The following is a 24,227-nucleotide window of genomic DNA, read 5'->3' as shown; positions in this document are numbered from 1 at the left end:
GCACTTTGTTATTTATGCAGGAAAAGGTAAAACTATTTTTACATCTGTTGAAAATCAGTCTGTGTCTGTGCCCATTTAAGTTTGAAAGACTCTTGTTAGTGCCTAAAAAGAATCCACAGCATTCCCAGAACTAAGCGTTTTAATTTTTCATTGTCAAGGCCACCTTAGGGGCTCCTAGGTTCCCCTTAAAATAGGATGCATGCACGCATCTTTAATGTCATGCAGTGTTCATAGTGCATTTCATTTGTTTTTAGATCTGCAGTTTTAATTTCAGTATTATGTGTGTGAACCTTGTAAGTGTCAGTGGAAGCAGCTAACGGATTGTTCAATGAACTGATATATCAATAAATTCTGGACACAGCACAGTGTCAGTGTCACTGTGGAGCATAGTTAGAAGAGTACCGTGTGAGTTTGTTGTTGTTGTTGTTGTTGTTGTTGTGTTTTTGGTGTGTGTGTGTGTGAGGGGGGTTTGTTTTTGGTTAAGGGGGGGGGGGCTTTTTAGCCCGTCTGAATCGATGCTGGGGATGACGTCATGGTCGTTGTTTCGAATGTCGGGAGCTCTCGCAGGGCAGGAGGCCGCTCGCTCTACTGGGGACACAATTTGTACAAATCTGAAGCCCAGGGTCGTCGACAGCCCCCGGTACCTTGAATTCCAGGTACTGTCTTCATCCCAGACCGCTACGGGAGACTCCCGCCGCGTGTAACCGATGTGAAAACCAGCTAGGACACTGTCGGGAAGCGCACTGTTTTTGGGCAGGCTGGTTAGGCTAGCAGTTCAGCTAACGTTAGCCCGCTAACACCAGCGTTTATTCGATTTAAAATACAAGATCTGTTTACAGTTTGTCGCCAAGGACGCTGTACTTTTTTATTTTCTTGATTTTTGTTATGATGGAAGGCCATCGAGCGAGTTTTGTCCTTCTTTTTGCATTGGTATGCAGTGTCAGACAGACAAAACGTCCAGCGAGGCTGTTTGCTAATGTTACAGTATTTGCTTTGAGCTATCCAAGCATAGGACGCCAATTGTTTTCTGCTGCGGACAAACTCAGACCGGGGACAGTCAGCTGTAAGTTGTTTAGCTAGGTTATAAGCAGCGTAGTGTGAACGTGTGCCAAGTCATCGATTGATCTGAAGGTTTCGTTTAAGTTTTGAGGTGTTTTTTTGCAGACACGTCTTTAGCTTTTGTTCCGTTTTTGTTAACTTTGTCCTGACCACAGCATCTTGCTGTGCGGCGGAAGAAAGCGTTAAGCAGCTGAGCTAGCTTATGTTTTCGCAGACTGAAACTTGTGTTTCACTGTGATATTGTGCACGACTTCTTGTAAATTTCGTTTTAATCGCAATGCATAGTTCTACACGTATATTTTGTGACAAATCCATAGCTTAATACTTTGAAAACCTCTGGCGCATTCTCCTAATGTTGCAGGAGGAACATTACATTATTACGCGATGAGTTGTATTTCGTTTTTATTTGCCGGCATGTTTTGACATTAATGTCAGATATTGGTTTTGTTTTTTTTACATTCATTTGGAAACTGAAATTAAACATTAAGTGTGACAAAGTCCAGTGCTGTTTTAGAAGCCGAGCTGGACTTTGTCATTCTGTTAGAGGTGTTGGACTTAATTTTGGTTAATGTTAAAAAAAAAAAAAAAAAAGTAATGTACCTGTCTGACAGACCTTCACTACAGCTACAGTTAGTTCGCACTAACTCTCAGCTCACAAAGAAATTCACATTTCTGCTCCAACTCTGCTCTCATGCTCCAATGCCAGTCTCCAAGCTCTTTTAGCTGAAAATGAATCAAAATGTAATCAATTAGGGACTGCAAATCATTTTTGACTAACTTCTGCAACCCCATTTTCAGGAATATCCTCTCCCATCCCCCTTACCCCCTCTGTCAGAGCATGGCTCAGGAGACCAATCAGACGCAGGTGCCAATGCTTTGCACTATGGGATGCGGTTTCTATGGTAACCCCCGCACCAACGGCATGTGCTCGGTCTGCTACAAGGAACACCTGCAGAGACAACAGGGAGGGGGGCGATCCAGCCCCCCGGGAGAGAAAGGTAGGAAGATGGGAGAGACGTGACCTACAAAAAGCAGGGGGGAAACTGGATAAGGGTCTGGAAAGTGAAAAAGACAAGAACTTGGAACGGGGGGGTGGGGGTCATTCAAAAACTGTACAGGCATGGGTGGCACTTGAATTTGCTAAAAGGGGTTGGAGAACAGAGGTAGCAGTAGCTGCCTGCACTGTGGCATCAGAAAGCAAGAGAGTGACATCTCCATCTGGTGTTTCACATGAACTCAAAGCACATTTCATGGTAGGCAAACACAGGCAATGAGTAGCATATAGTAAGATACTTTAGAAAGACAATGGAAGGTCATCATGTTCAGGGCCAGAACAACAGGTTCTGTGTTGTTTGTGGTATCAGACTATTCTTTCCCCCACACAGCTGCTACGTCACCAGCAGGATCACCAGGATCAGCTGGTGTGACTGTGGAGAGCACAACTTCAGAGCCTAGTACAGAGGTGGCAGGAACCCCACCTGAGGAACAGACAACCAGGTATGTTGACTGACAGATGGGTAAATTGCTCAGCCCCTTATTGTTCTACATATTTCTGAAACACTGTGAGTCACTTTTAATTTTGATGTCTCTCATAGAGTAAAATTAAATTAAACATAATTTTCAGTGTTCAGTGTGAAATGTTTTTAAGAAGCTGATCAGACTAATTAACGATATGAAAATACGAAAACTTTGTCCTCTCATCTCGCACAGGGTGTTTGTCATTATATTGGACATTTGATTAAACTATTAAATAAATGCCCGTTTAATTGATTAAATAATGAGTAGATCAGTTCATCACAAGCTTGAGCACATTTTGTTCTCATTTGTTCTCATTAGTCCCCCTCAAGTAATGCTAGTACAACAGCTCGCTTCTAAATCACAGGTGGTAAGATACTGTGTGTGTATATATATTTACATCTTACTTGTCAACATACAATCTTCTTGGATTATGTTACGGTCATTTCACTACTCAAATATTTTTAACTTTACCAGATGACTCTGTGCTCTTTGGTGAGAGCTCTTTGCCAGTTACTTCAAAAAAATTCTGCCAGTTTTAACAAGTTCATTTGCAACGATGACCTTCACACATCTCCAACCGCATTTTACAGAGAAGCAGTAGGAGTGCTGTAATCTGAGATATTTACACACATTAGAATATCTGTCAGCCAAGCACAATACAAGGCCAGAGTTAACCACAGTATATTTTATAGCATTTTTGTAATGCCACTGCTGAAATTTTGTATGATTTAGTTACTTTTTTCTGAGTTGTTGCAGCATAATATCATAGAGCTCCTTTCCTTAAAGTTGACACTGAAAGGAAAAAGCTGAAGAGTAATGCACTGTAGCTTTAAAAACATGCTTGAGGGCCTGTTCTTAAATCTGCTGCATAATGATGAATAATCGTTGCAGGCCTAATTTATTTTTTGTAATGAAGCATTTTGTAAGTTCCCTTGTATGGTGTGCTTTAGTTATGCCAATAAATAATTCTTTTTGAATTATAAAATAGATTTTCTTTGTACCATTATGAAAAAGTGTGATGGTTGAGGCAAGTGTGTGAAGATAATGATATCTCAGGGAACTTTGAGGATGTGTTAATTGTTTAAGAAAAAGATATATTTTATGAGAACTTTATGAAGTGAAGAAGGACTCGGAGTTAAGAACTAACATTTGAAGGCAAACAAAAGAGACATTAATCTCTGCCATACATTTACTACAAAATAAATTTAAGTTGTGTTAAATATTCATTTGTCATCTGATTTAGAAAAGAATTCCTGTATGATCTTAAAAAAAAATTAATTGTTGTCATGTCAGCCCTAGTTCTCCCAGCCCAGTAACTCAACAGATGACCGCTATGAGCATCTCCCAGGATTCAGGAGCTGTAGACTCTGATCGAGCGGAGGCTGAGGAGGGTGAAGAGGAGGGTACTTCAAACAGCACAGGTAAACACCTCTACCATAAGAAAGAAACTTTCCTCACCATGGATTCTTTTTCTTTAGGTTACTGTATTTTTATTTTTATTTTTATGTCTCAGTGTTAAGCAGATAGTTATCCATCTGTAGAGCTACTCCTTTGCTCAAAGAATGGATTCACTTATTTGTGACCATTGTGCTTGCTTGTTCTTTTTTTCTGCCAGAACCACTGGGGGAGGCAGCACAGGCTTCGTCTGATGGAGACCAAACCCCTGATAAAAACAAGAAAAAGAACCGCTGCTTTTCATGCCGGAAGAAAGTGGGCCTTACTGGTAAGGAAGAGATGATTTTTATGGCGTGCACACGCCTAAACAGTGAACAGTGAGCTCTTCTTACCTACTGGTACGGTTCAAAGGTTTATGAGTCCTGAACCTCCCTTGCTTGGGGACTTTCCTCCCCTTACCTGGCAGTCAGAAACTGTCTTGAGTACAAAATCCAGAATAGTTTGTAATGCATTGTGCTCTTGTTTTTTTTTAAATATCTTATCACACATGCAAATCTTAACACTTATCACAGTTGTTGTGTTTCCCAACAATCAACCAAAGGTATGTTGTTATTTTCCATTTACATTCCTTCTTCGACTCACACTATTTGCAAAAACAATAAATGACGGTTGTACACAAATTATTTTAATAATTAGTGTGCCATTTTTGGAAAGTCAAGGGTTTTTTTTTTGTTGTTTTTTTTTTTTTTTAATCTTTTCCTTGGATCTAAGCTTTGACTTCCACATAGACATGGTCAGCCATGTGTCTTCCACCTAAAAAGCATCTAAAAATGTAATCTAGTCAAACCTCTGCTGATTTGAAAGAGGTCAATAATAGCTTTGTTTACAATTCTGTAAATGCTTCCATTCTTACTTTAGTGACAACTCACCTGTCTGCAGCTGGTGCAAAAAGCTGCTGTTTTACTAAAATAAAAGACACGATACCATGTTACTGTCATTCAAGCTTCCTGGCTTATGGGTACATTTGGACATAAATTTATTTAAGATTGCCTGTAAACTACAAATCCAAAATCTCACTACCATGGTTTGTGTAATGTTTTTTCCATAACCAACCACTTTGATCCAGAGAGCAACATACCGCAGGTCAGTGGTGCATTTCACAGTCCAAGGCATTTCACGCTGTACTGCTTTGCCTCCACCTTTTTGCCAAACAGAATTGCCTCACATGAGGCCCTGGGGGCCTGTTTCTTTTCTTTTTTTTTTAATTATGTGGAATAGTGATCTTTGTAAATAGGCCTAACCCTGACCAAAGTCCACAATATATATGTTAAAATGGGCCTGAGCAAAGCCTGACAACAGCCATATAGTCAGGCCCTAGTCATACTGAATTCCACACACATGCTCAGTTTACTATACCTCGGCCTGAGGTGTTGGGTGTTCTCAGTTATGAACATTTCAACCTTTAGAGATCCTCTATACAATAATTAATGTGCAAACTCTTGAAATGTGCAATGATGTTTATACTAAAGCTTCTGTGTTTGGCTGACCCAGTTTACCTCTCTTTACTGAAGGTTTTGACTGTCGCTGCGGCAACCTGTTCTGTGCCATTCACCGTTATTCTGACAAACACGACTGTCCCTATGATTACCGGAGTGCAGCCGCTGCCCGCATACGCAAGGAGAACCCCATCGTGGTGGCTGAGAAAATTCAGAAGTTATGAGGACTGAGTGCAAAAAAGAAAAGTCTCTCTGACTTTGTGAATTTGAACAATAGCGACTTGGATGAAAACACCTGATATCATGGCTTCATTCGTTCATGGTAGTCTAAGATGGGCGGGGTGGGGTGGTGAGGTTGCAGCCGCTGTCCAGACGCTTCCCTTACGAGCATCTCCCTCTCTCTCCATTAGTGACTGAGACTGAACCTGAGTGTTTCTGTGTGTGTGTATGTGTGTGTTTGTATGAGAGAGAGTGTGTGCACATTTGCTTGAGAGTCGGGGAGAGAGCCTTGTAGGGGCTTGTTGGACATTAGTGTTGCTGTGGGGAGGGAAGGCATTTGATTTTACCCCTTTTTGTTTCTCAACTTGGGGGATCGTGTGGGCTTATTTTTATACTATCCCTGTAAGGTAGTTGTAATGAGACAGGGGGTGAGCTGTTAAGAAATGTGTTGTAGCCTGAATAACGACACAGAGGTCAATTTAGAAGGTCTAGAGAGTTAAAAAAGAAAAAAAACTAACTGCAAGATTTCATGTATCAGCAAGACCTTTTAAGGGCTTTGGAATATATTTTTTTTCCTCCCAGGCTGAAAATGATGTCAACTTCCTGTCAAATTGGCTTTTTTTTTTTCCCCCCCACCCCCTCCAACTTTTACTCTATGGGTCACCACACGTTGAACTCCCAAGTCTCAGCATTTTCAAGAAATGTTTCTCTTTGATATATTGACTTATCATACTGATATTGGGTGCATGAACAGTTATTGGAGGGGGAAGGCAGGGGAGGGCGTGGGTAGGGGGAACTGAGAACCTTGACTTAACTGAGTGATTGAATTCTGTGTTTTGTTTTTATTTTATTTTATTTTTTCTTTCTGTTTTAATGAGCGTATGACATCAGAAGATCTATATTAATATATTGTAGTTAGCTTGAATTGTGTGATTGCATTCTATTTATTTTTTATCGTTTGGTTGGTCTGTGCTGGAGGATTGGCAGCATGTGTCGGCAAATCATTAAAGATTTGCAATTAACCTTTTCAATTATATTTAAGTAATTCCATCTTGATTATATAACCATTGAAGAAAAAATACACAAGCTCTGACATGATGGAGTAGAGTCCAGTTAAGCCGTTACAATTAAGATTGTGCAGTAAAATGTCCATTATTTTGGATTTAGAAACAAAGCACAACAAAGTGTGTCAACTGCAGAGCACTAAATAATGTGCCACACCTGCTCAGTTTTGTTCAGCATCTGGGTCATTTGCAGTTTATATGTGATCGGTATAGCAGGCTCGCTGAGGAAATTGCCTTCCTGTTCGATTGAGGCAGTGCGTTCTCCTTGAATGCCCTTTTTTTGTTCAATGGAGTCAGAGTGAAGCTCCATGTCTTTCTAACCACCAGCAGACCACTGACATGTGCTGAATGAAAACTGACCCGGGTCGCAGTTGCTCTGCACACTGACACACCCGCTCAGCTAACGTAAAGATTGTCGTACTGCTACAGAGTTGCGTGCTGTGCTTTCACAATGTGCTCAGATTCAGATGAGTCCTTACTACGAAGACCGCTTCTAGCTAGCTTCTTCTAGGAAGATCAATCCTACATGCATGTGTGCAGACAAACATATAAGTTACTGTTTTGTAACTGACTGCACAGTTTGAAATGAAGCTGGAATGTTTAAAAAGCCACACAGCAGTAGCACAATGCATGGCTGGAACCTTGAGGTTCAAGTTAACAGGACTCTACAGTGTTTTTTTTTTTCCAAATGTAAATACCATATTGCTCCTATTCATATAGTATAATCTTATTGTAGATTTTTGCCAGGTAATAAAGGTGGGGGACTAAGGTGAAGAATAGTACTATCTGTAGAAAAGTGCTTTTCATAATTATCCAAAAAATGAATGTGCCATAGATGGCACAAACTTTTTCTTTCCCCCATCATGTTTCCTGTTTTATTTACATCTGCCCAGGTCATTTCCAAATTATGTTTAGTAACTGGCTCTACCAGGAGTATCTCCTATGGCCACGTGGCTTCTTTTTTTTTTTAACAATACTTGTCAGATTGTTAACAAGCCCCTATAAGCTTTATTAAACTTGCTGAATTACACAGTATTCCAGTCCCTGCTTTTATCCTGTTTCTGAAGTCTATTCATAGCATAGCGATATTACTGAAAGTTATAAAGGCTTCTTGAGAGATGTAGGGGGCAATTGAGTTTTCATCTTTTCATTATCAAGAGCTTTCCTTGTAAATGTTGCTTGATCTCGATCATCAAATATTTATGGAAGTTTTAGAAAAGCGGCAAGGAGTTTGCAGAGTACGCATTTTCTAAGGATGCCAACACAGACAGGGTTGGACATGAATAACTTGTCCTTGAATACACAGAATATCATGTTGGACCTAGATGAGTTTAGTTCTGGTGCCTGTGATTGGAAAATTGGCCTTCACCAGAATTCATGTTAAAGTCTTAATGTTGATGATGGGCATCTCTAAATGGCTTTGTGATTTAGCCATGCCAACACTGCAACTGTTTTCTTAGGACAGGTTGGTCATTTAAAACCCCTGACTGTGATTTTCGTCCTCCACCTCGCCACTAGTGGAAAATTAAAATTCAGAAAGAGGTTATGGTGATTCCCGAGTGATAATTATGTACAAGGAGAATAATTGCCACATTTAGGGGAACTCGTGGTTGGACCAGCTCTGCAGTTTTTTGTTCCCTGCAGTGTATCTTGTATATTCAGACTTGCCAGCTGGGTTGACGACCATTGCAGAATATTTTGGCCTATAGAGTGCTCTCTCTTCCTTTTCAGATTGGTAGTCCCTTCCCACACAGAGTCCTTTATTTGGGATGATTGTTCAGCTTTGTAAATCATGTGGAGCTCATGGTTTACCCTTGGTGTTTTCTATTGACTGCTCATATCACACCCCCTTTTTTTTCTTATTAGACACGAGCAGTTTGAATGTAAACAACCATAATTCACACAATAAGCTGTAATGTCAGTTATCAAACTCCTCGGCTCCAATATTGATTATATCAGAGGATGGAGGCCCAATTTTCTTACATGTGAATTTGGGACAGTTGGATAAAAAAAAATATAACTGTTTTGACTGTTTGTGATGAAGGACTTGGCACCAGCATTTAGGGCAACCATACCTAAGTACACATTATCAGTACATATATGTTTATCTTCCTTCTGTTCTGTTGCTTTGATATAATTCTGATGTCTTCAATCCTGTCTTTAGCACAACCATCCATAACCAGTGTCTTCATCATGCAAGGGTTTTGATTGATAATAATGATAAACCTGCCAGTTATGATGAGTCTGATACCTGCAGAAGTAAAGACAAAAAAAGATTATTAATTTTGTCTTTCTTGTGATGAGCTTGAGGGACATGAAATGAAATCTACAATGTTCACAGAGCTGTAGTTCTTGTCCCTTGGCACTCCAGTCCCCCAGAAACACCACCAGATATCTTTTTATTTTGTTTTTCTTTAAAGATTTAGGATTGTATGATGTGTAAGAGTAAGTATAAAACAATAAAATCACAAAGTTTATTTTAAATTACAATTGTCTTTTGTATTTACTTGGGAAAAATATTGAAAGGCTGAAAGCCATCATCTTTTGGGAGATAAATGCTTATTTATTATTTTAGAAGTTTAGTTGGAACAATTTGTGTTCAGTCCAAGCACTCATGGTTTCTTTACTTCTCCACAGCAGTACATTTATATACTGTGGCCTCACTGCATTGTACTTGTATATTGTTCTCAAGCTCAACAAAACAGTGCAGACACAATTGGTACAACACAACAGTACATAGTGCTCTAGTCTATGGTGTAATAGGAATTGCCACGAGGGTCACTTAATTGCACTGAATTAAATACACTTATTCTGTGTGGTTTGAATAGCAGAATTATATATATCCTAAGCTGTAATAGTGTGATTCATTTGTTCATACAAGGTACAATAATTGGAGCCCTTGGTCTACCCACACAGGTGTTTTCACTTAACTGGCCTGATCAGATGACCTCTCAGTGCCCTGTGGGCCTGCACAGACTGTGCTAGACCTTTTCACACCAGACATGTCAAAGCAGGAAAACCCCAGGTGGAATTAATGACATTAACTATGGCTATGTTCCATTAAGTGTCTCCATAGGTTTCTCTACTGAGCCAGCACACACAATATCAGGACCTCCCCCGGGTGTAATGCAGCCATCATTAATGTTATTAAATACCTCTGTTATTTTCCTGCTTTGACACATCAAAATGTCTGCTGTGAAAAAGTTCTCCAGAACCCCCCACCCCCACACAAACAGACACAAGCACACACTTTAAAGGTTGATGTTGATTTCTGTTATTTAATTTTTAAATGCTGTGAGCCCCACAAATTAAATATCATCTGCATTTATTGTATTAAGGCGGAGAGTTGGCAGATGTAACCAAAAATATCTGCATGGCTGGATACTACTAGAGAGAAAAATATTTTTTTTGTCATTTGGGTGACCTTTAACCAGACATAGAGGTCTAATCAGCCAGGATAACTGAAAACACCTGTGTGTGTGTGAGTGAGTGTGTGGAGCCTGCAACAAGGTGGCCTATTTCTGGTGGCCATGGGTGGGCTACATAACAAACATGCTGAAAGGCTGACATTTGCAGTTCTCTGTAATAGGTTGTGAAGATTGTTCCTGAGCCAGCACAGCTTCTTCCTCAGAAACTCACAGGAAACCTGTGTGTGTGTGTACGTTTGGGATGGGAGGGGAGAGGGCAAGCATGGATGGATTATGAGAAAATGGGCCCCTGGGCTCAGATAAGTAAAAGGTGCTCCACCCCTCCTACATAGGAGACTGTGACACACAAAACAAGGACAAATGGTGTGTCTTTATGGTCAGTATTTGTAGTTGTCTAGCTGTAAGTGTCTCTTTATAGTTGTTTCATGTCTCTTTATGGTCATCTTATGTACCATGATGGTCATTTGGCATCTCTTTGTGGTTGTTTTGTATCTCTTTATATATGTTTTGTGTCTATTTGTTGACATTTTGTGTCTCTTTATACTTGTTTCATGTCGCATCATGGTCATTTTGCATCTTGTTGTGGTTGTTTGGTGTCTCTTTGTAGTTGTTTTGTGTTTGTGTAGCGTTTTGCGTCTCTTCTGTCTTTTTTTAACTTTCAAACAAAAAATATTAGCGGTCACTTCATACAGAGAGTCTGGCCCAGCAGCCTGAAAGGTCAGACAGCCTGTGCCTGGTCAGGCTGTTCAGTAATCCATCCGTGGGGGCAGGCCATGTTTTCCCGTCAATTATTATTTTATCAGTTGCTTACACACCATTAAATGGTGATGCATATTTTTCTTTGTAAATAACAAATGGATAGGATGGGATAGGCCCACACAAACTTTAATTAATCATTGTAGTCATCAATACTAAGTAACTGTGATTATCCATGAGGACGTCATTCATTTTTATCGTCAAAGGTGCAAATGAACAATTGAGTTCAAGTATCTCACCTCCTGAAAAACTGTCACTCAGACTGATAACTAGTTTCCCTTTATTGTCCAATGGAAACTTCTTACGTCACATCCTGTCAGCTGTCGCTTCCGGATGCGGTGAAACAGCAGAGAAGTAGGAAAACACCGCACAAACATGGATTAATTTAAATGACACAAAGTCGGAGGAGACGCCAGCATCGTACTCGGTGGCTTCACGGGGACAAATACACACGCCGGGAACAGAGGTTTAGCGGTGTTTAACGTCGGGTTGTCCGTCGGGCAGCGTTGTTTTTTTTGCGGAGCAGTCGTGTTTATGTCTTCTGGCTAGCTTAAGCCAGCGTAGCGTTAGCTGGTACACGCAGAGAAATAGGCTTCTCTCACCGGTAAAATATGACTTGTAGTCGCCGTTATTCTTATTATATCTCTCAATCGTACAGGAGGAACAGCTCTGTGTGTGTATGTGATTGTAACTGAAAGGCGTTCGGAGTTTGTTTTGGGACAGGACTGCATTGGAAAGGTATGTTCCTCATTGTCAACACAAGTAGAAAAACTGAAGGAACAGTCGTCGTTTCCTGAAAAAAAAAAAAGAAAGAAATCACTCTTGAACACCTCAGCAATTGAACAACATGGATGTGATCTGGACTTCAGTCATCACACAGAAAACACAGCAGAGACTTTGTAAATAACGCTTCCCTCAGTCAGCTGGTTGACTCCACTACGTTTTCCTCCTCCTGCTGACCGGGCACTTGACAAACAGTATCCTGTAATTTGGCTGAAGTGGAGGAAGTCTTCCTCGTTTTATTTTTGTTTCTGCACAGCTCGTTTTTGCTTAGACTGAGCTCCTCATTTCAACAGGTGGGTCTGCTGTTGCTTTTACATTTACATGTATGTCATGTGATGCTTCATCGAATTATCATTTTAATAATTGGCTTTTCTGTTAATTATTAACTCTAAAATATGTTTTAAGTCTTGAGTTACAACTCAACAACAACTATTGTTTACCAGGGCCTTTAGTGAGGACCTACAAATACCTGATTTAATTTAACCACCATCCATCAAGTATTCAGTTTTATAGCTCTAACAATGAATCAACTAGTTCCACAAAAAATTATTCAACAATGATGCTTAGTTTCAGCATCATTTAGTTTGTAATGACACGAAAGAGGAGAAATTCATCACACGGATGAGGCTGTAACCAGCAAATGTTAATTATTATTACCTGGTAAATCATTTAAGTGATAAAGGAGTCATTGAGTTGGAGCCAGTATCCATGATGTTCTATAAAATCTTTGTTTACAGCCTTCACATCTTACAAAGTTGCTGTTGTAGGAACATTTTGATCACACTTCTACTGAGTGCCTTGTACATGACATTGTAATAATTATCTCATTGTGTTAATACTGGGATGCAGTTGGATGCATTAGCACAGTGATCCTCTTGTCCTCTTCCTGCACAGTGAAGGATGAATGGCCTGTCATTCAGTGAGCTTTGCTGCCTGTTCTGCTGCCCGCCCTGTCCCAGCCGCATCGCAGCCAAGCTCGCCTTCCTGCCCCCTGAGCCCACTTACACCTTTCTTCCAGACCCGGAGGCAGGCCCGGGTGCAACGGGGACAACAGGGACGTCGAGTCTGCGGACACGGAGCGGAGCATCAGTTGCTGGAAGCGGCGGGGCCGCGGCTGTGGACGGAAGATGGAAACTTCACCTCACAGAGCGAGCAGAGTTTCAGTACTCGCAGAGGGAGCTGGATATGACAGAGGTGTTCCTCACTCGATCCAGCCGAGGGAACCGAGTCGGCTGTATGTACATTCGCTGTGTTCCCAATGCGAGGTAGGTAGTTTGAAAAGTTTCCCTACCATTTCAATCAGTGTTTTTAAGCAGTTCTAATTGATCGATTGACTGTGTATTATACATCTCAGCTTGCTTAACCTTTGTCATAAATTTTATAACTGCGTGTCACACTTCCTCAAAAGCCTTTCCAAGCTTTTCTTGTTCCAGGTCTACTTCCTTTACTTGTCTCCCTGTTGACTCAGCTGACTCAAAGATTTTCTCTTCCTGCATTTTCAGTGGATCACTGCCATCCATTTTAACTGTTTATTTTATTCTTCAAAAATCCCTCTGTTTTTTTCCATTCTTTTTTTTTATCTTGTAGTTTCATAGGAACTTGAATGTTGAGTTTCCCCTGTGCTTGGGGATTCTGGTTCATGATAAAGATATCAGTTTACAGTGAGTCAGAGACAAAGCATGTTCAGCTATCTGGCTTCAGTTGTCTGGCTGACCTGTAGGTGTGTGTCACTGAGTTTATTGGGGGTGATTGGTAGATGTTTTTATGAGATGTACAAGTAATTTAACGTCGGTTTGACACCTATCCTGCTGCACTGTGCTGCTGCTGATTAATTTACCAAATCAATTAAAAAGAAATGGACAGGCTTGTGTTACAGTCCGTGTACCTTGCATTAAAGTCTATCTAGTATTACACAAAAATGAGTCCAAACTCAACCTGATATGGCAGAGTCATTGTTATGCCACATTCTGAGTGGGAAGGCCAAGAGCAAAGCCACGGGCCATATGGGTTCAAAAACAAAACCAGTGAAGGAGGATCTCAAAACAGTCAGTGTGTAGAAGAAGTATCAGATTTCTCTGAGGAGCACAACAGTCATTCATGAATAAAAGGCAAGGGCTAGAATACCCAGAGTTTATAGTGGATACTCTGCTTCTCAGGTAGTACAAAATGTCATTTGACATGAGTCCATCGTGGTTAACCAATCCTCCAATATGCAGCACTTTTAGACAAAGACACATTTGGTGTGGAGTCCAAAAAACCTTGCAGTGTTTATCTTGACAGCAGTTTGTTTATGGTGTAGTTCAATATAGTTACCAGGTCAGATTTGTAGATGGAAAACTGGATTATATTTTCTAATAGTTGACGGTGGTAAAAAATCTTTGAACTTGTGTCTAACTCTGTATTCATTGGACCATCTTCTAACCTGTTCTCTGTATGTGTATCCTCTCAGATTTACAGTGCTTTTCTCCCATGGTAACGCAGTAGACCTGGGCCAGATGAGCAGCTTCTACATCGGCCTTGGCACCCGCATCAATTGCAACATCTTTTCCTATGACTACTCAGGCTACGGTGTCAGCACTGGCAAGCCCTCTGAAAAGAACCTCTATGCAGACATAGATGCTGCCTGGCATGCCCTGCGAACACGGTATGTTATGATATAATTGGCCCTTTTACGTCCTTCAAGGGATGATTTTTTATCATGGTCTGCCAAGGAAGGACGCATTGTTCAGATGAGGCGCAAATCAAGCCATGTTAGAAATGTGGATGAATTCCATTGTGGACGGATTGTATGTCTTAAGAAAAAGAAAGAAGGGCTGAAAAACAGTGTTGAGTAAAGATAAGGATGTGAAGAAGGGGTGGATGAAGGCGGCAGAGGTTGTGATCAGGACAGAGCTGGAATGAAGACAGCAGAGCAAAGCGTTGACGGAGTGAGATGGATGGGTGAGGAGATGGGTGACTGGGTGGGGCACATGTCTTTACAAGGACATTGTGGTGTGATTAAGTGTCTCATTAGTGAAAACGGATCTGCCTTAATGTGGCCGTAGCCCTGGGAAGACATAACACTAAAGAGCATTAAGGTGAATTTACTTTTGCATGTAGCTGTCTCTGAAATTAAATATTTGTTGACTTTGCTTCAGGTATACTATGTTTTTGCCAGGCTAATTAACACTACTTTTATTTGCCTATATAATGAGGTTTTCTGTGTCTCTTTGGGTTTGACCAGATATGGCATCAGCCCAGAGAATATCATCTTGTATGGACAAAGCATTGGTACAGTTCCCACTGTAGACCTGGGGTCACGGTATGAGTGTGCTGCCGTTGTTCTTCATTCACCTCTAACATCTGGCATGAGAGTGGCCTTTCCAGACACAAAGAAAACCTACTGCTTTGACGCTTTCCCCAAGTAAGTCTCTGCTGAATCATGGTCTGGTCTTTATCAGCCTCAAAATGTTTGATACCTGTTTCCTATATTATATTGTTTTTGTTATTATTTTAAATTAAAATTCTGTTCATATATATAAGTCGCTCTTGCCAGGGGGATGTGTCAGAAAAACGTGTTTATCGCGCAGAGGCATGGATAGCAAAAAAAAAATTGTTATGGCAAAATGTTAATTTAAATGTTATAAAGATAATTTTAGCAAAGGTAAAATGGAATGTGTGGGTGGAGGAATATTACCAATGGCCCTAGTGTTGTCCTACACCCTTTCAACGTAACTGAAAGTGAATGAGTATAAAATTAGTGTAAGGTAAACATCTGCGGCATATACTGTCAGTGCTTATGCATACAGCATTTGTTAAATACAGCAAACTAGGTCATAATTGTTCTGATCTGGTCCCATAGCAGAATATAGGTGGCTGATTATAAAGCTCTGTAATTTTCACCTGTGTATCCTTCAGGGCTTCTTTTAATGCTTCATATTCAGTTACAACCTCCTACTCTGTAATTTGGTGCCGCACATTTCATTGTTATGCGTTGTAACTGTTCAAACTTTTCATTTTTCTAACCTTGGCCGCAAAACAATTCCCTTGGCCGGGCAATAACAACGCAGAGTAATGCTATCGTTAGTGAGGCTCCATCCCTTCTGTTCTCGTTGTCAGTTTAGTTTTAGTGGCTGAGTCTGACGGAGGTCAGTAGCGGCCAGTGCCAGCCTTAACGCAGAGTCCGGTCCCAGATGGTACAAGTGGGTGAGGAGCAGAAGTGCTGGAAAACCAGGGAATGCCTCACTGTGTGTGTAGTGAGCTGAGAAAGCCTCCAGTGTTCGTCTGTTACTCACATTCACAGAGTGGGCAGATGGCATCCCTCCTTTCTCTATGCGTATCAGTCTGTATCTTCCTCTATATTCCATGGGCTGACTTAATTATAATTTTAGCATTTATATTGGTTAAAATCTATAAACTAAACCAATGAAGTACCAAGACTCATGTTTGTTATGTTTACCATCCGATCTGGGGTTGGCTCTTAATTAACCTGAATCTGCACATGGGATCACTTATCTGCGCCCAGGCAATACAACTCTTATTTATCAGTCACTGGCCTTCTACATATGGTCCTGCTTTTGCTGAACAAAAACATCTTTATCTAGCAATAAATATGTTTTATAGCCCAAAACAAATTACTGTTGCAGTCCAGACAAAACAAGAAGTGCGGCTGATCCATTAAGATGTTTTTTGCTTAATTTATGACACAGATTCATTAGGGTGTCGCATTTTATGACTTGATCAATGGAGCCAGAGCTTCATGAGTCCACTTGTACATCCCTATTGAACTGGCTCGAGCAGTCTATAAAAATCATCTTTCTCTCCTGATTTCTCCTTTCAGCATCGAGAAAGTGTCCAAAATCACATCTCCAGTGCTCATCATCCACGGGACAGAGGACGAGGTGATCGACTTCTCCCACGGCCTGGCTCTGTTCGAGCGCTGCCCCAAGGCCGTGGAGCCTCTGTGGGTGGAGGGAGCGGGACACAACGACATTGAATTGTACAGCCAGTATCTGGAGCGTCTACGCCGCTTCATAGGACAGGAGCTGACGGTACAACACGCCTGACCATCCACACCACAATCAACATCATCATCACCATTTTTCCTGGTCCACTTAAAGCCTCACCTCTCTGTGTCCAAGACGGAAATGTATTCAAGAGTCATGTAAACCGTCCCTCAGCTTACTCTGGCACCTAGGGGTGTAACGTTTCACATACTGTAGTTCTCTGTTTTCGAGGCGCAGTATGCTTTTAACGGACCGTGGACACAGAGGAAAGGATTAGTTTGCTCATAGACATCTGAAAAGTGTGAAAGACTTAAATTGCATTTAGACTTTTTTCTTTAACAGTACAGCTGCCATGTGTTAGGAGGCAGCAGATATAATCCTATACTGTGCAATAACTATGGACAGTGTAACAGGAAAAGGACTTTTGTTGACATTAAATGAGTTAACAGAACAACAAACTGATAAACAGTCATGTAGGTCAATTCCATTGTGGTCCACATGGAAAGCTTGTGTCAGTTTTCCAGCCTATTCGTACAGTTTGTGTGTAATTTGAATTTCTCCAAATGGATAGTGGTGAAGCATGTCGGACTCTCCGCGCTCTGACGTGCTGAGGGGAATAATTTGGTTTTCTAATCACCTCTTGAAACAGCAAACAGATTTGTAACCAACATTGACCCAGCAGTTTTGATTAGTAACACAGGTTGTTGGTGGTGTTTTGTTGGACTGCATTACCTTGAAAGGTGTTTCTAATATCCTGTCACGTGTGTAGACTTTTGGGGGTCGACAAAACTGGTGACTTGTCTATATTCCTGGGAAAAATGAAAATGATACACAGAGATTAGTTTGTTGTTTTCACCGTACTCAACATTTTACTCAGGTAACCCTCTTTTAGTCATTAGGCTCTGTGTTTCACATTTGTGTGTGTCCTTTTTGTGTTTGTTTTATTTACAGTAACCTAAATCTCCTGAGATCATTTGAGCAAAGATTTCTGAAATCATTCATCCAATGTGAGGTCTTTTTTTTTTGTAAAGCTTTGAATTTTAACCATGTAATGAACCAAACTATGATCCCAAAACCGAGGTACAGGCCAAATCTTGAGCTTGGTGAGAGCCATTAACAAACTTAACTTTCGTCTTTCTTGCTTCAGTCGATTCTCCACACTATCTTCAGTCTCTTCTGAAACACATTTGTGTCCCAGTGATGGAGAGAGGTTGGTCGTGTTAAAGGACGACTGACACTCAAGAGCCTCAGAACGAAAATACCTCCAGCTCCTTTGTTTAGTGTAATGTCTGAGAGCCTTTTAGCCCTGTCCTTTTTGTTTTAGTTGTGTTTATGTCTCACACCAGTAGGTCACCTAAGTTCCCGTTTCCTTCAGTGTCTGGAACAGAGAAGCAACACTAAAATTAAACAGGCAACGGTTTTCTATCTCCAGCCTGTTTTCATCTTTTTTTTTTTTTTTTTTTTTTTTAAATCTGTCTGACAGCCATCTTACTCATTTGCGCTCCATCTTGAGGAGCATATTTGTCAAGTCAGAGAAGTATGTGGAAACTTAACTTTGGAATCAAGTATTTTATGACCGTCGCCATTGTCTAATTTTAATCATTGATGGGCTTCACACATTGAGTCATAAAAATCATTCCTGCCCTTCTGCAGATAAACACGCAAACACGTTTTATCACAATACAGCAATATAGTTTATTAGTTGTTGTCCAGCTTCAACATTAGCAAAGAGTTCAATGAGAAGCTCTTCTAAGGACATTAAACTTTAGCATTAGAAACAGGTGAACAATGTTTGGCACTTTTTTCTATGTCTAACATGACATGATTGCTTTTCCAACACTATTCTACATTATAATGTCAGGTAAAACTATACAGCAAATAGAGTGTGTGAAAGTGTAGAACATCTCTTTCCTCTCGGGTTTACAGTCAACCTTTTTGTAAAACTATTGACTTTTGCCACACAGAACTAGAGTACAAGAGTGGTACAGTACCTTTTGTAGCTGCTGGTGTGATTTTTGTAACCACAGAAAACTGTCTCATTTTTTTTGTTTCCCTTGTGGTTCATTGTTCTTTGTGCGCTGATTATTTGGGGAAATATCACTAATTGATTGTCCCATTTTGCTGCAGATGCTATCTTTTCTTTTTTCTGTGACATCGTTGTGATTGTATACAAAGAACTGGTACAGGGTTATGTCAGCTGCCCAGCCCCTCCCCGCTGATGTCATTTAGGGTTGACTCATTAGATAAACCATAATCTTTCAGACTCGCTGTACCCCATCACTGTCCCACTAACCGTCTGTTTTACAGCCAGACAAGAGGTGCAGTCTGAAGTATTCACCTGCAACGTGCAACTCTGAGTGGTGCTAAGCCACAGAGGTTTAAAGCCATTACAAAAATGTGTGTATCCAAGGGTTAAAGGGTTTTTAACCTAACTGAATTAACATATTTGAACCTTACACATTGAGCGAGTTGCATCGTTAAACTTCGTATTTGAAAGCTGAGATTATAACTGTTCAATTTGATTGTTTTCAAAGGCAAGTCAGGGTTTCCAGGCTTTTCTTGTTGATGAATGAACCAAAGTCTAACATTTTTTGTGTGTTTACCCAGTGTACCTGCTGTGTATGTTTGTATCTTTGTAACCAAAGACAGAGGAAATGTTCAAATTTAAGCTCTTCTATTAACTTTTTATTTATATCTATGCTTGATCTGATCTTTTTCCACTATACTTTTGGATACAAATGAAATGCAAGTTTGTCATATTGCTAAATAATTATGTTTTATCATATCATGTCTGGTTTCAAATGCAAGAAGAGAGTTTAAATAGCATAAATTAACCAACTTGTGGGTGTTTGTTTCATTGTTTTGGGGTTGTTGTTGTTGTTTTTTTTCAAGCTGTTCATAATTTATCATTTGTGGAGGAGTACAACTAAGCAATACAGTGTGTTGGGATATGTTTAGAAAAAAAACTGTGTGTGGGACGATGAAAGAACAATGACAGAGGAGCTTCAGGCAGACACATGAAAAGCTTTTGTTGAAAAAGAAAACTGTCTTTTATTCAGATGTGTGGATCTCTGGCGTAACCACAGCTATGTATCAGTTTTGTCATCACACATTGTTATCCACTGTTTATTATACTGACTTATTTTTAGTTTTTAAAGATTCTGTCTTTTTCCAAGAATTAAAGAGAATAAGAAGCTAATAAAACATAATCAGAAATTGAAAATTAATGTGGCTCTTTTGCTCCTTTTTAAAAGTATGTCCTCCTTCCAGGTTTATTTTACACTGGCGATGTCCCCTAATCTGCAAGAGAAAGGCCTTTTCTCCAGAAATCAGTGTTACGTGTGTCTCATTCAGTTCCTAATTTTCCACCCATCACTGTTCTGGCACTCAGTAAATAAAGACCTGCCTGCAGTCAAAGGCCTCACAGGGCTGCACAAGACAGATCCAAGAAAGGCTCGGGTGAATAATTGGCTGATGAGTAAATGAGTCTTTAATTGCCTGATGTTGTTTTATTTTTTTCTACGTTGTTGAGCCGTGTGTTGGGATGGGCTTGTTGTCATCTGTGCCAAAAAAAAAAGGTTTCAAATGATGTGTTTTAATTAAATCAGTACAAGGACTCAGGTCTGTTCCAGCCTCCGCCTATCTGTCTTCCACCATGTTGAGTTGTGGGGGAAACAGGGACAGATGGATCGTAAGCTGCGCCCTTCTCCCCCCTCTAACACACACACACATTTGTGCCAGCTCTTTTTCACTGGACCACATAAACAATCTGGTGTCCCACTCAAATGCTCTTACGGATTAAAAGCAGCTGCAGTGGCACATCCCTCTGTGAAAGGCAAAGTTTTAGTGCAGCCTGATCTGCTGCATCACAGCACAGCCACCACCCCTTCACTTTCAAGTGCACTGACTTTCACACAGCCCTGAGCACATGAACTCTTTTATGTTGACACGCATCAAAGGATATTGGATGCGCTCATTCCCAACAACACAAGACTTAGGACTTGTGAACTGGAGAGCTGCCACTGAATATTCTCAACTTGTGGTGTAGTGAACCTTTAGATAAGAGTTGGAGAAATACATAAAGGCCTACACACAGTATTTCCATCAGATCCTGATATGGCCCTGTTTAACCACTGGCCATAAAGGGCCTGGATGAGGAAAGAGACAAGGCTCCAGGAAAGGAAACAAAGTGCTGCTGATTTGCATTGTCAGTGGGTGGATGTTGTCACCATGTGTCAACCGGCTGCCTGAATTTCAAAGGTTTCAGTGACCTGTTGACCTGACTGTGACACAAGGCTATAGATAGCCTGTAAAGACTGTTTTGCATGTTTAGAAAAATTGATACACTGCGTGAAAATATCAAAAATATGTCACACTTTGGTATGAGGTCAGGTCCTGAACTTTAAATTTTGTGCCTTCAACAAGTCATTGTCTCTTCTTCACCAAATTTAATTGGACTCATTGTGGGAACTGTTGGGTTTCTCTCTATAATATTGTTGGGTCTTGACCTCAATCTGCAAATGGCCATGAGATAATGTATGTTGTGATTTGGTGCTGTATACAACTGGATTGGCTTTCCAGAGCAGAGTGTTTCTTTTTTTCCCCCATACTTTTCTCGTAACTGTAATTTAAACACACACTCACTCACTCACACACTCACACACACACACACACACACACACACACAAATTTTAATTTAGTTCAACCAATGCTGAAATATTACACAACTTTGACATAATTCCTTAAAGATGATGATACAAGGATATAAACCATCAGTCCTCCTCTACAGTCCTTCTCTGTTGATTCTACAACTCACATTTGTCTACGTTTACCAGGCACTTTACATAACTGAAATAGTGTTTGTATGGCCTGTAGCAGAGTACAAAGGTTGGCTCTTAAACTGACTGTGAGCTCATCTGTTTCATACCTAATAACAGCTAATAATTACCCACTAATGTGGTAGTGGCCAGAGACAATCATGCACTGTATGTGTTGTATATCTGTGCTCCATCTGGGGTGAGTGGGTCTTGTCCCCAAGCGAAAGGGCCTACAAAGTGTGATGTGGAAACAAAGCAACACAGCTTTGAGCAAAACACACACAAAAAAAGACTATTTCCTTCTTTAGTATTGTGCTGCATTTTTATCTGAGGCTAGCCAGCATGCCTGCTGAGTTTATATCTTGCTTTTGTTTCTCATTACTTTTCTTGAGATGGAATCTTTTGCTCTGTGCATTTCGCTAATGTTTATCTTCTGAATTCTGTGTAGCACTCCATGGTGGATTTTAATGTGCCCTCTGCCTTATTGTTGAATTAATTTTTTTTTTTTTTTTGCTTGGATTCACTCAGGGAGCATTCAAGTGCAGAGCTTTTTCTGTCAAATGCAACAGCAAATCTGCTTCTAGCAATACATGGTATTACTTTTGTTGTCGTTGTTGTTGGTTTGTTGGTTTTTGTATTTGTCCCTGAGGTGAGAGACCATTTATCTGTATCCGGCCTGCATAGCTGTAAGAAGAGGCTTGCTCACTCAATGAACTAGCCTGTCACAGATGCACTCAAACAGGAATAAAACCCTTTTGTTGCCCTTAAGTAAGCACTTGATGCAGAGCAAAAAGCATGCAGATGTAGCTCATTTAGGGCATATTTCCAACTCGCATAAGTGAAGATGTGAGTGCAGTGAAATCAAATTCAATCAAAAGGCTGTCAAGGTGCAATAAAGACCTGGTCTCACCTTTCACACCCAAACATTTTTGAAACAGATGAAACATAAAAGCGTAAGACCAGATGAAAGAGTGCTGTGATGCCTACAGCCTGAGGGGAGCAGCTGAACTTCAGCCTACAGAGTATGACACCGGCAATTGAAAATAATATTATTTTTTCCTCATAATAAATCTATCACACTGAGCAGAGAGGCTCCAGTGTTGTCATTACAACAACTCATGTCCAGGTAAAACTGCTGAGGGGCCAAAAGGAGGTAAAGGTTCTCAATATTTTACCATAGACTGTATAAAACATGGACGTAGCACCCGTGACGTCACCCATTGGTTTCGGGGAGTCGGTTTTGTGATCAAACCATGGGCATTTGAGCTGCGCCATCTTGGATTTCAGTTGGACTGTACTTTCAATACGTGGCGAAGAGGCGGTTACTCTACGGGTCAGCCGGGGTCAGCCGGCCGAGAACCCGGCCACTTAGCTCGGAGCAACCGAGCTAGCCTAAGGCTAATCAGCTAATCAGCCAGGCTAACAAGCTAAGCGGCAGCTACATGCAGCTACATCCACCACAGTCCCCGAGTCCGACCCGACTAGCTCGACCCCGTGTAACCGCGACACACAGCATACAACAGAGATTATAACGTTACTGCTGTGTTTTAAACATTACTGTTTCAAATAGAGAGGTTTTAGGTGGAGCTGAAGGGTATAATAGTACTAATATATTAAAATGTTTAATACTTAATATTAAACGGCTTTCACCGCTGCCTCCATCCACTATCCACTTACAGTTACAGCAGCACACAAACAACAGCAGCCGCTTACTGACGGAGCTGCCCTGTCCATGCAATGTCGGACTTTTTAAACAGAAAAATTAGACGAAATAAAATTGTAGCCTAGTATTCCCGCACTAAACGGACTCTGAGAGCACTGAACACACAACAACAGCGTTCCTAACATTAGCTGCTCCAGTCCTCTATCTGTATCAGCAGCGACCATAAATCAGCAATTAAGTCATAAGCCAGCGGCAAAATATGCTAATACATGCTAATTAGTGCAAACATCCAGGTAAAATAGTGAGAAATTTACTTACCGAAAAAACTGCAACACAGACTCCTTCGACGGTCGGTTAGTACAGTCTACACTACAACAAGCCATACTGTCACAACAACCTATCCGAACATTGGCAAACAAACACGGACACTGCAACCCCTGTCAACTGCCGGAGGTAGCCGGAGGCCTCTGGATGTAGCCGCCTAGCTCAGAAGATTCTTTAGCAAAGAGCTAACTGCCAGTGACTGTCTCTGGGGCTGTCACTCACGTCCTAATTTATATAAGAATTTTAAGCCTAAATAACACTAAAACGGTTGTGGTACAAAAAAAATTTATACTATATCTGTCATTTGTTTCTGTTATGTTAAATCAGCTTGTAAAATCAATTTTTAGAATTCTTGTTTTTTAAATCAAATCCTGCAAATATATAAAAAAAAAGGCATGTCTGTCTTTGCCCATTCCTGGAAAAGAGTTTGACTGGCGCAGCAAACCCAGCTTTGGGAAAGGAAGGTCATGACTACTGCGCTCAAGTCAGCAGAAATGTCTTCCACTCAGCAAAATAACTTGGGCTCTGTCCAGAACAGCTTCTGGTCCTTTTACTGACAATGTCAATCCTAACGGGATCGGGCATGTTGTCCATCACGGCACAAGGGCAAACTGACAGGCGCAGATCTGCCTTCATCTAACCAGTGCTTCATGGAGAAGATGTTGAAGAGTTTTTTTTTTTTTTAAACAGTACTACAATAATCAAATGTTAGAATTTCTA

General features: G+C 40.7%; 2 protein-coding genes across 3 annotated transcripts; both read left to right on the top strand.

Moving 5' to 3' along the window:
• The first annotated feature begins 530 nt into the window (after positions 1 to 530).
• Positions 531 to 9,235, top strand: zgc:77486 (uncharacterized protein LOC405808 homolog). 2 transcript variants are annotated; one of them, XM_041039629.1, is made up of 6 exons: positions 531 to 656; positions 1,895 to 2,057; positions 2,445 to 2,556; positions 3,871 to 3,998; positions 4,193 to 4,300; positions 5,544 to 9,235. In XM_041039629.1, the coding sequence occupies exons 1-6, from the start codon at positions 549 to 551 to the stop codon at positions 5,690 to 5,692; spliced, it is 768 nt and encodes a 255-aa protein (XP_040895563.1). In that variant the 5' UTR covers positions 531 to 548; the 3' UTR covers positions 5,693 to 9,235. The 2 variants fall into 2 exon arrangements, with proteins under 2 accessions (XP_040895563.1, XP_040895564.1); XM_041039630.1 differs by having other exon boundaries at positions 545 to 656; positions 1,858 to 2,057.
• Positions 9,236 to 11,269: 2,034 nt separating this feature from the next.
• abhd17ab (abhydrolase domain containing 17A, depalmitoylase b) lies at positions 11,270 to 19,658 on the top strand. The gene is made up of 5 exons (XM_041040590.1): positions 11,270 to 12,011; positions 12,613 to 12,983; positions 14,168 to 14,362; positions 14,942 to 15,121; positions 16,538 to 19,658. Exons 2-5 carry the CDS (start codon positions 12,619 to 12,621, stop codon positions 16,761 to 16,763), a joined length of 966 nt encoding a protein of 321 aa, XP_040896524.1. The 5' UTR covers positions 11,270 to 12,011; positions 12,613 to 12,618; the 3' UTR covers positions 16,764 to 19,658.
• The last annotated feature ends 4,569 nt before the right edge of the window (positions 19,659 to 24,227 follow it).

This window comes from Toxotes jaculatrix, chromosome 6, assembly GCF_017976425.1.
Source record: "Toxotes jaculatrix isolate fToxJac2 chromosome 6, fToxJac2.pri, whole genome shotgun sequence".
Taxonomy (NCBI): Eukaryota; Metazoa; Chordata; class Actinopteri; family Toxotidae; genus Toxotes; species Toxotes jaculatrix.
This window is presented reverse-complemented; position numbering and strand designations above follow the sequence as displayed.

What these genes read in the sequence shown, in the direction of transcription:
- zgc:77486 (XM_041039629.1), top strand. Translation starts at nt 549, where the DNA reads ATGTCGGGAGCTCTCGCAGGGCAGGAGGCCGCTCGCTCTACTGGGGAC. An exon ending in CCCGGTACCTTGAATTCCAG is followed by an intron (nt 657 to 1,894) that starts GTACTGTCTTCA and finishes CCCCTCTGTCAG; the next exon opens with AGCATGGCTCAGGAGACCAA. An exon ending in CCTGAGGAACAGACAACCAG is followed by an intron (nt 2,557 to 3,870) that starts GTATGTTGACTG and finishes TTGTCATGTCAG; the next exon opens with CCCTAGTTCTCCCAGCCCAG.
- abhd17ab (XM_041040590.1), top strand. Translation starts at nt 12,619, where the DNA reads ATGAATGGCCTGTCATTCAGTGAGCTTTGCTGCCTGTTCTGCTGCCCG. An exon ending in CGCTGTGTTCCCAATGCGAG is followed by an intron (nt 12,984 to 14,167) that starts GTAGGTAGTTTG and finishes GTATCCTCTCAG; the next exon opens with ATTTACAGTGCTTTTCTCCC. An exon ending in TGGCATGCCCTGCGAACACG is followed by an intron (nt 14,363 to 14,941) that starts GTATGTTATGAT and finishes GGGTTTGACCAG; the next exon opens with ATATGGCATCAGCCCAGAGA.